At 37.7% G+C, this 16,193-nt stretch overlaps 1 protein-coding gene across 14 annotated transcripts in view; it reads right to left on the bottom strand.

Moving 5' to 3' along the window:
- SLC10A7 (solute carrier family 10 member 7) overlaps nucleotides 1-16,193 on the bottom strand; it is a 149,973-nt gene that overhangs the window by 128,026 nt on the left and 5,754 nt on the right. For 7 of the 14 annotated variants that reach the window (XM_040554894.1, XM_040554892.1, XM_040554895.1 and 4 more), the window contains exon 3: nucleotides 7,288-7,363. In XM_040554894.1, coding sequence (XP_040410828.1) covers nucleotides 7,289-7,363 — 75 coding nt within the window. In that variant the 3' untranslated portion in view covers nucleotide 7,288. Of the gene's footprint in view, nucleotides 1-5,376; nucleotides 5,560-7,287; nucleotides 7,364-11,944; nucleotides 12,082-16,193 lie in introns of those variants that run through there. The other 7 variants (XM_040554889.1, XM_040554887.1, XM_040554883.1 and 4 more) reach the window with 2 other exon arrangements.

Here is a 16,193-nt window from a genome sequence, read left to right as displayed (position 1 = left end):
TTTGGGGATTTCAGAAGTCCCACTATTAGGCTGAATTTGCTTCCACTGAATTAAGAGCAGTGCTGAGTACCTTTGAAAATCCCATCTGCTCTGAACTGTTGTAATAGTGGATCTGTATTAGAACTATTCATGATAAATGAAAGCAGAGCAATGAGTGAGGGAAGGAAAAAAAAATCCACAATCGTTTTAAGGTTACAGAAGACTTGAGATGATGAGGAACTCCAGAGATAGCTAATGGAGCTGTGTGACTGGGACGCATTATAGTGATGAAATTCATATTGTAAGTAATAATTTCGGCTACTCCTATGCATTGATGGATATAAAATGCACTCACTATTCAGGGAAGAAAAAACCCTAGGTGTCAATAAATAGTTCAATAAAAACCATCTGCTCAAAGCACAGTAATGATAAAAGAAAAGTAAACTCTTAGGATACATAAAAAATTAGACCATAATACTAGAATATAGTGGGTGAATTTAATAGCACAACAGTTCCCATGTACATACAAGGCTTATGCTTACAGTTATTTCTTTATACTGCTACATGTGAAGTACAGAAATTTTCCCTAAATTTGTCCTCTGACACCTACAGACATTTCCCAAAGACTTCACTGTAGTATCAGCAGAATTAGTTACATTCTCATCTAGAAGTACTTAGTCTATGTGGGTAGACAAAATCTATTACTTAGGAAATAATAATAAAAAATTTTCATCACAGGTTTTTCCCTTTACAGTATTAAATTTTAAAAGATTAAGTCACTTCATTCTATTGTTTTTAAACAAAACCTAAAAATTATCTATTACTCTTTTAAGTGCTATTTAGAAATCAAATTTTAGATAACGTTATTGCAAGTTTTCACTTATATTTAGAGAAGAAAAAACTATATTGTCAAAGACAACTAAAGACCAGGACACGTACAGTTCATTTGAAGATCTTAAAACAATTTTGTTTCATAATGTTCATGTGTTACCTTCCAAGGATAAACATTCTTGGTATGCTGGTGCAGTGTATGACTCACAAACCATTAGAGCTTGTTCTTTTTTTTTTTTCATTTCAGGTTTTTTTAAAGGTTAATGTACATATATACACAGTTCAAAGAACTTTGGATATTTTTAGAGAAATCAATCTTTCCTGTGACTTTGAAGCACTGTTAGGGGTTCACCTTCTTGTTTTTACTTAAAAAAAAACAAAACAAAAAATACTCAAAAACAGAGGAATTTTCCAGTGTTTACTTCTCAGTAAGAACTTAAATGTTCTTTAAAATAGTTAAACTTCTTGCATGTTTTTATTTTTGCCAACAAATAGTTGGCAATAATAACAAAATGTTACTATTCTCCCCCAATTCTTTTCCCGAAAGGCTGGCTGTGGTCCTTTAAAATTTATATTAAGTTTTATGGTCTACATTTGCTTGATAAAAATAAACTTAAAAATCACTCTTAGAACTTTCTTCTTACTTCATATCTCACTTTGGAAATATGTTTATAGCTTTCTTCATTATATTCTATTGTATATTTCAAAATTTTGCCATACATATGCAACACTTAATTTTACAAAAGCCGTAACATCCTTTTGGAAAGATGCTACCCATATGGAACGTGAAAAAAAAAAAAAAAAAAAAACAGACCACCACCTTAAAAGATTTTGTATAAGCTACAGTTTAACCAAAACAAACAAAAAAAAATCAATAGCTTTGTTGTGTAGGAGATAACAAAATAGCCAAAGTATTCTTCAATAAAATGAACTGTCTGCCACGATTTATCTGTACAATTGCATCACAGTTCTTCCCGGTTGTTATACTTTTCAAAAATATGCCATTAAGTTGCCATAAAAGTCATCACAAATGTTTTTTCCTCCCAAACTGACAATAGACTTATAGATTTAATTGTCAACCTCTTTTCTTCATTACTTTGATTCTTAAAGAGAGTATGACATTAGCTGTCTGAATACTTTGTAGTAATATCTGGCATTTCTACAGCATTTCTGTCTGAGGATCTGCAAGCTCTGAGTAGGTTTGTCTTTACAGCACCTTGAAATGCTGACATTTATTTGTCTCTCTTGCAGAAATGGATAGTTAGAAGTAGACTTTTAAAGAAATAGGTTTTATAATTTCATTGAAAAAACTACAAGATTTTTTCGAAGATGCTAAGCAGCTTTTGGTGCTGTCAAACACTAATGTCATTCAAATTCTGACCCTTCATGGCTCAACAAGAGCTAAGAACACAAGTGAGGCCTTCTGATTTTTTTCATTCCAATTTTTGTAACTAGCAAAGACTGTCCTCTTCACAAATCATGAGATTTCATAAACATTACTGATGGCAGAAATATTTAAGTAAATGAGAAAATGTCACAAAATTAAAAATTAGATTTTGATTGTTCATGGTGATACCTCCTTATTTTTGCCAGTGTACAAAGATTCACAGAATGGTTTGGGTTGGAAAGGACCTTAAAGCCCACCCAGTTCCAACCCCCTGCCATGGGCAGGGACACCTCCCACCAGACCAGGTTGCCCAAAGCCCCATCCAGCCTGGCCTTAAACACCCCTAGGGATGGGGCATCCACAGCTTCTCTGGGAAGCCTGCTCCAGTGTATCACCACCCTTAGAGTAAAGAATTTCATCCTAATATCTAACGTAAACCTACCCTCTTTTAGTTTAAAGCCATTACTCCTTGTCCTATCACCACACTACCCGACAAAGAGTCCCTCCTCCCCAGCTTTCCTGTAGGCCCCCTTTAGGTACTGGAAGGCCACTATGAGATCTCCCCAGAGCCTTCTCTTCTCCAGGCTGAACATCCCCAGCTCTCCTAGCCTTTCCTCATAGGAGAGATGCTCCAACATTGTGTCCTTGTGTCCCTCCTCTGGACCTGCTCTAACAGGTCTATGTCCTTCTTATGCTGGGGGACCCGGAGCTGAATGCAGTGCTCCAGCTGGGGTCTCATGAGAAAGGGAACTTTTTTTGCTGTTGTTCAAATAAACTTGATATGCACAAATTAAATTCTGTACCTGACATAGGCTTTACTGATGAAATAAGTCTATTTGCAACAAAAGCTAGGAATGGGCCATTTAAGAAAGCTGTTTGCAGAGTTAACGGAAATAACCACATATAGGAAGAGATTACATGACAAATGATGGAAAATTAGGAGCTAGAGCGAGAAATGGAGAGAAGAAACCAGAATTTAAAGAGTTCAAAGAACAATCCACACATACAGAGATCAGGGAGATGAGCTGAGGAAACCCAAGAATAGGTCACTGAGTCAACAGGTAGCCCTACTAGACACAAATTTTATTTCCACTCATCACAGCAAGAACACTTACTTCCACCCCATGAGAAGAAAGAGTAGCCATTAACAACCTTCCTCCTCCTCCAAAAGCCAAGATTTTCAGTAAGCACAGAAGGCTTCCCCCTACCACTTACATTGCTCATTTGCCAACACCTCTCAAGACAGAATAGCAGCTCGCAACTCATCTGGATTACGTAGGTAGATATTTCAACAGATATTTTGATCTCCACCATCTCTTCTTCCATCTCCCACAGCTAAATTCCTTGCAATGCTGCATGTCAGGTATTTCCAAGATGTGGCACCTGTATCGCTAGTGGTACACAAGTTATTCTGAAGCGCTGGAGACACTGTCTTGAACAGCTGAACACTTCCACTGCTGCCGCTGCTGCTATCACTGGTGATATGTAAGGAAATGAGATTTGAAAAGCCTGTCTTCAGTCTCTTTTAACAACCAGTACTGAAAGTGAACTAGGCATTCCAGTATTTTCTTTGCAGCCACAATCTTCTGTTCTTCCACTCTAATGCCAACATTGAATTTCTCCTCCACTGACAGCAGAAAAAAAAAAAGTGAACACACCTATAAACTCTGCTACTGTTTTTCAGCCTATTTATCTGTTCTCTTTGCATTTCTCCCTTACACAGCTACAGAGATCTTTTTCCTCCTATAGTTCCTATGACCTTTGAAGAAAGCTCTTTCCAGTCCCCCAAGCACCCCAATCACTCACATATCAGAGCTAGCTGAAGATGTTAATTTCCATGCTCAAACACTAAAATGCTTGGAAGCCTCTATCACAACAGCATGCTTCTCCCCACCTTAATGCCACAGCTACAGCAAGCAAAGGCGCCAATACTGGTAAATTGTATAGTTGCTATTAAACACTGACAGTTAAATAAAAGATTTTTAGTTTACCTGGGTTTACCCAAAATCCCAGAACACTAACTTTTGAAACAGTAAACCGTTTAATGAGAATTCTTACTATTAGCTTTGCTGATCACAAATTCCTTAGCCAGCAAAGGCAGAACATTTTATTTGCTGCCCTCTGGCATGTATCAACTAAAAAAAACTATCCTTGTAAAATTAACAAAACTCTCAATTTTAGCATCTCATAACCAAATTTTCTAATTGGTATACAACAAAATCCAGCTGACATGAAGCAGCTTCTAATGACGTAGACTCTTTCTAAGCACTTGACCAAATATTTAATCACCTTTTCCCAGAGTAACGAGTCTTACATAAGGCTTTTCAGCACTGATCTTCAAACGCTCCACAAAGAAGTTGCCAGTACCCATTACTGCTAACCCCAGAGACACAATACCCCACTCAGTTTCACCCAAAAGGTTAATAACAGAGCTGAAAATAGAAACCATGTCTCAGCCCCACCTGAAAACTTGCCCCACCACACCACAGTGCCTGATACCTCCATAGGAATTACCTAAGTCCAAACTGGTATTTAACAGTCACTACTACTTAAATAAAGAAAACCTAAACCCCTCTGTACACAGTCAACTACCATAACTGCCATATGCTGTCTCTCAAGAAATCCAGAGGTCTACACAGCACTTATTCAGGGTGTGCCTGCTCTCTATAGCGGCAGGACACTTCTGAGACTAATTAGCTCTTGTGGTGCTCCCTCACTATATTGCCTCTGAGCAAGCTCATTTATCTTCATATTACATTATGCAGTGTAGATACACCCTCAGACAGATCGATTTCTTCAGGTTACGGAAGCACACCTGATGAAGCAAAGGCAATTTAAGTGACATTGTTAAGAACAAATGCTCTCACAGTACAATCGCTTATATTTCTAGTCAACTCCCACATTTAAATTCTTCTTCATGCATGAGAATTGATTTAAATTAAAATGGGAAAAAAAAGCATTGTTCTGCTCACGTGATAAAGAGAAAGGTATCAGCAACAGCTTAGGTGAAATGTGGCAAGGACAGATAACAGGCTCTTCTCCCCTAGCACAAAGGATGTGATTTGCTGCCCTTCAGAAGAAAAACTAATATTATGAATGACAGAGAAGCATCACATTTCAAAAACCTGCTTGCACTGGAAACTTGCTCAATTTTAGCAATAAATTTGCCACACACTTCGCCTACAGCAAACATGTTTAAAGGATGTTTCTCTTTTGCAAACATTCATAGAATATCCAAAGTTGGAAGAGGACCCACATGAATCAGAGTCCAACTCATGTCCTACCTTCCTAGAGCCTGACTGAGAACTCACACGTCCAAAGACCTAATTCTTGACTCACTCTGCCTCTGCTGTCAAAGTTATCTGTAAAAATCACTAACAAGGTATGCATTTTTACGTTCCTCCAACACCAGTTCAGTACAGAAGAATTAGAGGTTCAAGCTTACTTTGTCCATGACATATACAATTACAACCTGAGCTTCCCATGATAGAATGTCTGGTTTTCAGCTGGTATAAAAAACTGACACATACACTGCACCAAAAGAATATTACCATATCAAAGTAAACTCTAATCATCAAGAAACGAAACCATCTCTCTCACTCCTACACACAGATGCTTTATGATACTGTCTTCCACTAACCAATCACACCTTTTTTTTTCCCCAGAGGATCTTTTCCTTGTTCTGAGGATAGGACTGACACTGCTAACACTGAATGATCATTCAATAGCTCATTTCATCCTCACTGTTCACTATGGGGCATCTTATAATTTACAGCACCTAGATCTAGAATCACAACTAGAAAACCTTTTTCTCTTTTGCTCACTATTATGTACCTGAATGATTTCTTTACACTAATTAATCCACTTCACAGCACCTCCATCAGACAATTTTAAGATCCTTGTTTTCAGGTAGCAAAGTGAGACAGCAATGTGCATCAGGATTGCCCATAATTAGAGATGCTTGACTTGAGATGCTTTGGGTCCCTCTTCAGAGGATAGAGCAATTAAACAGCACTTTGTCAGTACAAAGTACAACTTCAATCTATTTCAGTGCTATCATGTGTTTTCAAAGCTGACACTAATCGGTCCCAAGAGTCTGAACTCAGAAAATGAGAAGTACACACCTAATGGCCATATTTTAAAAATGCAGTTCACCCAACCTCATGCAGAAGCTCTATCACTGAATTAAGAATTGGCTCTAAGAGTCCAGAACAGCACCACAACAATCCTAGCTTTGAAACCAACCTCTTCTAGGGTTTTTCTCTCCCTTCCTTATGCAGCATGTTTCATCCAGCTTCTGCAGTTACAAGGAAGCAGATCTAAAGGAAAGAACCTTATTAATTATCACACTTGCATTCATTTCCTAAACACTGGCTACCTGGTATTCCTAAAAATTGTATTTTATGGAGAAAGAAACAGTCTGAAATGACAGCACATGCCACTTTAAGGCAGGAACAACGTGACCGAACTGAGTTTCCACAGACAACCTCAATTCCAGCATTTCCTTTCTGTTGAGAACTTTGTATTACATCACTGACAAAGAACCCTGAGCTCCCAAAAATTTAATTTCATGCAGTCTCAAACAACGTTATAGGATTCAAATTCATTTTTGTGTCTCCATCATCTCACTTGCTACATTTGCAGCTTCTAGCTTGGGGAACTCCTACTACAGGGTCCCTTAATAATAGACACTGTTCAGACAAGCACTGCAAGGACATTTCTTCCTCCAAAATGCTAGTGGTCTATGAGATAACCAGTACACAGCATACAAACATTATACGGTTAGGAATTACAAAGCAACAACAAGCAGAAAGATGCTAATACCAATTTCTATCAGAAACATTTCTATTGCCTCAGAAAATTGAGCTTCTGTCAGCTTGACCAATGCCATCAGGTAACAAACGCATCGCTACTTCCTTTGTTTGACACCAACACAATACCCAAGCTTTAATTCAAGAAGTTTTCACAAACCACAACAGCATCACACTGCAGTTAGTGTTTTGCCACACAAGTTCATAAGAAATGAATAACTATTTTTTCACACTTCTGTTAAAAAAAAAAACACTTTCCTGAACAAAATGAAAACTCACCTCATTTCCACCAACAGCTTTGGTTAAAATTACTGCAGAAGACACAGGAGGTGGCATGCAGCCTACAGTCTGCAAGCTGAAAACAACAAAAAGAAACATTATGTTCCTCACAGGTGGAAATACTATGCAAGGTAAAATCTTAAAATACCACATAGCTGAGCAAACACAATCAGTTTGCACTGCACTTACAGCCCTGTACCAGCCGGCATGATTTCTATGCTTTCTCTCACCAACACCACACCGAGGAGTCATATCACCATTTACTAAAAAACGCTTGATCTCTCTGCAACTTAATCTCCCTATACACATCACTATATTTACTATTCACAAATATATCTACACATATATCTCAAAGATAACTGCATCATATGTACTAATGTAGTTAAGTCTGTAGCGTGCTGAGATGCAGGTATCGATTTGGAAAAAAAGAATAAAAGGATGCAAATGCTTACCTTCTTAAAAAAAAAAAACTGTTTAGTGATGAAAACATTGACTACTAAGAAGTGCAAGAACAAGAAGAACCATGCCCGCTATTTTAGGTTTCCACTACTTTGTTTTCCATTAGCCATTACTACAAAAAATATATATATCACAATTAAGCTTTTTATTTCCTGAAAGTTAAGAGGCCATCAAATGTTATATTTTTATATATGTTTTCACTTCGTGGTAAAGTCATTTGATTTCCACTAATAGAAATGTCAATAACTTTATTCAACATTTTAGAAGTCTAAAATATATCATCTGTCATTTCTTCCACTGTTTGTGCTGCAAAATTACCAATGTATATAGTAAATATTGTTGCAAAGTGAGAAATTTGTAAGCTTTCTTTTGTTTTAAATACAGTCCACAAAAAAGTGGTTATTACAAAACTGGTTTGTTTTATACATGTATTGAGAAAAAACAAGAACATACCACAACAGGTTATGATTAACTTAAGTAAAATAATCCTTTTGGTGGAGGAGGGAAGTACCACCTGTGCCTTCTGGTGGAGGAGGGAAGTACCACCTGTGCTGAGTTAGAAGGAACAGGAAGGCAGGAAATTAAATGATCTGTGAATTCCCCAAAACATGGAATCTAATTATGTTTTTAAAGTACTGGAGTTTGAGACAGTATTCTAGTTCAGAACACAATTACTAGTGGTGACCTACGTTGTACTTGTAACCATGTTAGTCCATCCCCAAGAAATGCAGTGTCAAAAAGCTATAGCAAACAGAAGCACTAAATCCAAACAACAGGGAGCATATTACAGTGCAATTGATATACTGCAAAAATACAAACAGCTTAAATAGAAGAAAAGGGTAAATGACAACAAAAGTATTCAGTCAGCTACAGACACTGTGGAAAAGGAAAAAGGCAACCAATGTAAGCATTATATAAATTCAATCCCACAAACTGCCAAGCACCACCTTGGAAGTACATAGGACCTCCAGCTTAGAGTGAAGTCTATGGAAGCAAGGAGTTGTCAGTGCTTGGCAGGATAGGCTCACATTGAAAAAAAGAGAAACACAGGAAAAAAATGGGCTGGAAAGTTTAGTGTATCCCCCCCAAATATATACAAAAATATACAGCAGATGAACAAATGGTGACTCTGATATCCATCCCCTCTACCAGCTGCAATACTACTATCCCTCTTCCTATGTGGTCTCTTGGCAGTCAGCTCCTTGAACTTCTCACCTGCACTAATAAGGGTGGATTAAAGTTCAAAGTTATCCAGAAAGGTATGAAATGTGTGCAAGTGGATTCATGTCAGTTGACAGGGATTTTCCACACTGTAAGAGGAGAAAGGTTTAATAACACGATCTCTGTGAACCTTCTCAAATTTGTAATAATATATTTGGAATTAAAAAATAAAAAGCATTATCAAGCTACGGTTCTAAATAACCATTATAGGAAAATATCTATCTACAAAAGTCCTGGTCCACTAGTCCACTAAATGGAAATACTTTTATTCATGTGTATCGAAACATTCATGTAAATAGCCTGACCACCTTTTTTTCTTGCTTTATATTAGCTATATGCAACACTAGCAATATACAAACTAGTTCTTCTAATAGCCAACAGATTATTACAGACCACCAAAAAATTGAAATATTCCACTCATTCAGGCAGTGTTATAAGCACTAACATCAGGGGTCTAAACCCTTGCTGAAGGGCAATAAATAATACCTGTTCTATTGATATACTGCAGACAGCTGAGTACTAAGCTCCAAATTCACATATTTCAGATATGTAACTACCAAAGCTGTATCTTGTACTAGACTTTGCATCTCACGCCTTACCAACGGTGCTGGAAATGCTATATGCTAAGAGTAGAAGAGGTGAGCCTGCGCAAACACTAATAAGCTGCATCATGTTCTTTTTCAAAGAGATCCTGTCATTGCAAAATCTAGTCAGTTAACAAAAAAATGAACTTCAAAGATGCTTAGTGATGTCAGTTCCTCCTCTATTTTATATATTTCAAAATAACTGCAAAACAAACCTCCTAATATCACCCCAGACACAGAGAAAAACAAAACAAAACTGTAGAAACAGAGATGAAAAGCCGGTAACATCTGAATTTGCCTCTCAAATAGCACAGCAAAATAGACTGTTATGAAGGATGGGAGAATCTACCACTCATTCTGAAGCAATGCAGGGAATTACCTGTGGGCTTGACTGTGCCCTTTAAGCATAACCTTGTCTAGAGAGTAGAGCAGAACTACAGTCCCCAGGTGTGCCACCCTGCCAAAAGGGAGCTGAACACCCTCGGGAGCATATGCCTGTTTTCCCAGGCCTTTGTGAGGGTGATCAGCCAGCTCCCACTAAAACAGTGATAAACATACACGATGAGGAAGTAACTTTGCCAAACCCCATTTTTGTTTGGTTATTTCAGTATTTTTAGAGAATAAAAACTGCAGCTGTGGGGCATTACGATGAATTCTAGATATATAGAGCAGGCAAAGTACAGGCAGTCCTCACTTCCTCTCTTCAGTCTACTTGCATGTACTCATATGTATATGTGTGAGTATCTGCTTTGAAATGAGTTATTTTAACTAATTAGAACAGAGCTGAATAGCTTCTCCAACAGACAGCACTGAAGGTACAGTTGCAGTGGATGTGTTCAGTGCCACGAAATAGCAAGTAGTCTAAGCGGTGTCCCAAAAAGCAGTATTTATCAAGAAAGCTATCTTTCAAAATAACTCTTCATTAAACTTTCCAATCTGACCATTCTTTAAAAGAAATCTCAATACAATAGATTTACTGTACTAAGATAAGAAGTGGCCAAAGCAGAAATAGTACTCAAGGAACAGGTGCTTGCAAGACAGCTTGAAACAAGTGTACTAGCTCACTGGTAACACAAAACATGGCAACATGAAAAATTAGGCTAGTTTAGACTCCATGTGTAGCAAGGACTCTTTTTTTTCCCTTAATATAGCCATATTATTATATTATTTCATATATAGCCATACATATATATTGTAGTTTTACATGGAGTTTTTTTTTGTGCACATAAAAGCTCACTTCCCTTAAATACTAAGCACAAAAGTGGCTCGAGCCATCAGGAAAGATGGGATGAGATGTGCTGAAAAGAGGAAAAAGCAAAAAACCTTCTCATACCTTGCACTTCAGAAACTGAGACTGTCACTATGGAAAATCCTCTCTCTATTCTGGCTGAGGAAAAACACAAATTAACATTCTCTGCAACCTTGTTATTAGCTTGATGTACTAACACTGTTAAGCAAAACTAAGTACTTTTAAGTGATTTTGTCTCAGATTTTGTCTTCTCAATATCATTTAGACCACTTCACTCTTGGTGAAAGGCCTGGAGAAGCCTCTTCAAAACAAAACACTCTTTTAGGCTCAGGCCTTGTAAAAATGTAAACACAAGGAGCTTTATCATTAAACTTTTAAAGATAGGGAACTCTCCCCAAGCAATGTTTCACCAAGCACTAAGAAACATCAGGGATTTTTAAAAGTAGTTTTCTAGAAAAATAATTGATTTTGTATTCACACATTCCAGCGCAGCTGCATGGTCCTAGGTATTTATCTTTGAATCTGAAAAAACATTTTATTCTTTGGATTTTTCATAACATCTAGCACCACTGAACCATCAATACAACTTTGGAAGCACACACTGGCAGACTACACCACAGATTTAAAACATGTTGTTTTCATGGTAGCGTAGCTTCTGCTCATCTCAAATTTATTCCATCTTTTTTTCTTTCCCCCATTATTTAGCTAGGAGCAAACACTGAGCCCCTATCTGTACACATGCAAGAGATGCTCAGTACAGACTGTTTAGAAACAAAACAGAATACCAATATGTGGCATGTTTAGTATTTATTCACAGACTTATGGTTTTTCTTCAGAATGTTTTCTTTTTCCCCCTCACCCTTCCTTGAGACCCAGCACAGCACTTCAGAGGTGTTTTTGAAAGAAAAAGGTAACCTGTTGCAAGCTCTCTCCATATGAAACTAATTGACCAGATTTTCTAAAAATGATACCAGGTTCCTGAAGAGATAATTTTGTGCGTACTGTTTTCAACAACAAAGCGCTGTAGCACAAAAGCAAACAGCAAAATCTGCTCATAATATCTCTCCAAACACGCACTGCAGGACAAGCAGCCCTTTAAGAAGACAGCTACAAATATTGTTCACTCCATTATGTTTACACATACCCTTTTAAAAGCCATTCATTTATAGGTGTGATTGATAATAGCTGAAGAAAGAGCCATATTGCTGTTGGGAAGAACGCAAGTGTAAAAATCTGGACAAAAAGGTGTAGTTTCACGTGCATCAAAGCACTTGTCAGCTCCTGCAAAAGAAAAAGAAGAGAGGAAGTTGCAGTCATAACAGCTGAAGTAAGACCATATTCGTGCTTTTAAAACTAGGATTATCTTTATAATAGAAAGACAGCGCATGTCAAAAAAGCACCTTTAGGGATCATCTGATCTCCTCTTTAATAACAAGTACATCCAGACAACATAAAAGCTCTGTCTGCTCCTGGGTGTTTTTCCAAAAGAATTGTCCACTGCTTCAATAATACCATAGCTCTTATAACAACAGCTTTTCAGCAGGCAGCCTCAGCACTGTGCTTCAAAACCTGTGTTAACTATGCTGACAGCCTGTTTACTTTATTGACTGCTGATATCAAGAGGAAGGAAAACTTGTAGTTCTGGGTGATTTCAAGCTTCCCTAGTCTGAAGAGAGCCACAGAGAATGTGATTCTCCTTTACACCAGGAAAAAGGGATCCTGACATTACAATTAAAATCTAACAAACAAACATAAAACAATCCAGTGGCAGATTTTGATTGTTCATTGTACCAACTGATAGGAAATTCATACAAAAATATTAGGCTCATGTAGAAGAACTAAGAAAGAACACCAAGGCTATGAAAACTTATCAACAGTTAAGCCATAAAATGCAGAGAAATAAGATGCAAAACAGATTAGAAGACTGAGGAAATAAATAAAATGTTGCTGTTACACGGTGTCTTTCCTCAAAAGCAGTAAGAGCTCTCCAGAGAGGAGATCAAGTATCCTTACACAATATGCTCTTCAGTTAGCTATGTCTCTCTCTGTTTCTGTTTTCCGGGCACTACAAGAATCTTCTGTAGAGTTTTCAAGTACCAGAGAAAAGCCTTGTACATTTCAGCTCCCATATATCAAGAAGAAAAGGTCCTTCTCCTATCTCTCAAAATAACTTGTGCCCTTCAGTGAACAATGCAACATAAAAAGAACTGGTGGCATTTTTATTCAAGATCTGCTAGGATTCTCCATGTATCTTAGGTCTGGTACCACAGATGCACTAAATATACATATATGTATTGTACAGTAATACAGCAGCAGATCTTCACATGCTACTTCTCAGCTACAAGAGAGTTTGTTAACAATAACAATTGTTATTCAGCTGTTTTATTTTTAAAACAATCAAATGCTGCATTTTTGATCCTCCAAATGCACATTGATGTACGTACACATCTGGAAGTACTAGCAATTGAGCACAATGTCCTCCCTTATTTCTTGGAATAAAATTGGCTTCAAAATTTGGGTTTGGGAAAAAAAAAAAAAAAACCTTCCATGAAAATCTACACATCTGTTCATACCCCATTCTCACAAAGTTACATACAGCATGGACTTGAAATGTACATCTTGAACCACTTTTAACAAGAAAGAATCACTACTCTTGGTTCTTAGTTAACTGAATGAAACAACTACTTCATTTTTTAAATAAAGAATACTGTTGCACACACCTCTGTAACTCTGCATGAAAAAATAGGCTTTCTTCATACGTAAGCTGTACACGGCTTACATACATGGCTGAGTTACAGGAAGCTTCATTGTAGCACTATTTCATCCTTTCTCAAAAAGAAAGCAAAAATAAAGTGTCTAGTAGTAGAAACACTGTATGGGGGAAGAAAAGATACTTCAAAATACCTACATAAAAGTGTATTTTTAAATTTAAGTAATACAATGGAGAAAAAAACTAATAAGGTGACTTATTTCAGCAAAGCTGCTTATTTTTCCTTTCCTGCTACGTCACCTCCAGCCCCAGATCTCCTAGTGGACCAATCTCTTGACGGCAATCCCAGTCTAGGCAATGTCACACACACAGAGGTGCAGACACTGGAGCCAACAGCATTGTACAAGATACTCTTTTCTTTCAGTATTGTACCATTGTTGCCTGCTTTCCCTCTTAATTTACTGTTTTTACAACAATTGGAAAATGCGTTAAAAAAGATGTTCTCAAGAAGTGTGATACTTTCAAAAGCAAAATCCAAGCCAAAACTTTGGGAAAGGTTGGTAACTGGTTCCAGTGAGCAAGGAAGGCAATTACAACACAGCCAACCTAGCACATGAAGGAATGCTGTACTAGCAGAACAAGTATTTGCAGACCTAAATTACCAGTCTTTAAAATGTCTCTGGTGATCATGTTTTAAAAAGTTATTCCTTAGATTGTATCAGCATAGAACAAACACTGGGAAAAAAAAATAGCCTTTACCTTCTTAAACAATCTACAAGGACTTATCCCAAAATACCTCCATCACCACGGCACTCAAAGAAGCAGAAATCTCAGAAATGGCATTGGGAGCTGCCGGTTATGACTCAGTTTCTGCACACCAGGTGGAACAGGTTATCTTGTCTTTCCCACTAATTTAGACCCTTCAGAGAGCTTCTCCAAGCTTCCCTCCGGTCAGCACCTGATGCCACCTAGTCACACTAAGATGGTCACAGGTGGGCTCTTCTGGGCAAAAACTCAAACAAAGCAAACCTTGTTTTCAGTGGCCTTCCGAATTCCTCACTGAAATGGATAACTCAAGTATGCGACTTATTTCTGGGGCCCTACAAGGAAAGAGCAAACTATCCAGGCGCTGCAAACTGGAAGAGCATTATGGTAAGGTGCAATCAAATGTTCTTGTCATTCCTGGATACCGTCTATTTCTGCAAAGGAAAGAGGACCTCTTTAGATTTGAAACTGTAACAAGGCTGTGAGCAGACAGACTCCCCCAAATGCTGGCAATTATTTTGTGTACTGCTTTCTGAATGCACAGTGAAGAATTTTTTTAGGCATGCACTTTCACAGCAGATAAAAACAGGAGTGTAACCTAAAAAGAGCATCAGCTAGTACTAATTTTATCAGATTTATCAGGAGGCCTCAGCTAAAGCTTACACAACTTTTTATCATTTCATAAAGCATACCAAACGCTAGTTCATTCCAATCAAAGTACTGTCTAAGGTAGAACACACAGAAGGTGAAGAACTAATCAAGACAAAAGCAGAAACAACCCATTACAAAGATAGATTAACTGATTAATAACAACTTTAGGTTGTACCATAAAAAATTAAAACATGTCCCCAAAGTATTTTAATAATATAATGACCTGGCCTCCTAACATTAAAAAATTGATTTCAACACCCATTTTTGAAAGTAATAGCACAAGGTACAATGAGTGAAATGTTTTTCTTCCTCTTTATTTTCTACCCCCATGGCAGAAATTCAAAGAAGGCTTAGCTTCTTGCTGGAATACAGAGCTGGACATGCAGCACCACCCCTAACCGGTACTTCCAAAACAACTGGAGATCAGCTACCTAGACATAAACACCAGCTGCTGTAAAGGCTTCACTGATACCTATGTATCTTAGAACTGCAGAATGAAAGAAAGCTATCAAAGTTGAAAGTGGGTCATGACGTATCGCCAAGGGATGTGTCAGTCATATCACCTTAACTGGAGAAGGTTAGAGGTGCAATAGCATTCAGAATCTAACCAAGACTTCGACTGTGCTACTGATTCCTCCCTCCCTCACAGCTGCTTTCCAAATATGATGCTTCAAGGATTCAAGCTACTGAAAGAGAAGTAAGTTTTACATGTTTTTCTCTGTATACAAGAATTCTTAACCCTGAAAGCAGAAAGCACCACTGAAGTTTTGTGGTTTTGGGTCCTCTTCCCTGTGGAAGAAAGTGCCTCTCTGCAGCCTATTTACATTAGGATGAATTTCCATTCTAGACAAATAGATAATATGGTTCTTTCTGCTTCCATGTAAGACCACAAGGCTCAAAAAAAGCTGCTACAGAATTGACTACAGTTATTCGCTTCACTTCTACTGCATCCAGGCAGAACTATCCAGGCACTAGTGCCAGCAGTGCCCGCAGACACAGGAAGAGAGGGCTGCCATCAATTCACACACTGCCACCATTAGAAATATTACCATTATAACCATGACACAGGTACAGAAACGTTTGTTTAATGCACGCTATTCATCTATATCCCACTTTGCCCAGAAGCTCATGCAATTCTGGACAGTATCATGCTGCTTTCTTTAGGCATTAGTATCATGCAACATACGGACAGCATCACCAACTAGCACAGCCAACGGAGTAAAAGGAACCAAGAAACCAGAACAGCAGAGACATGCAGTGTTTCCCT

Source organism: Cygnus olor, chromosome 4 (genome assembly GCF_009769625.2).
Source record: "Cygnus olor isolate bCygOlo1 chromosome 4, bCygOlo1.pri.v2, whole genome shotgun sequence".
Lineage (NCBI taxonomy): Eukaryota > Metazoa > Chordata > Aves > Anseriformes > Anatidae > Cygnus > Cygnus olor.
This window is presented reverse-complemented; position numbering and strand designations above follow the sequence as displayed.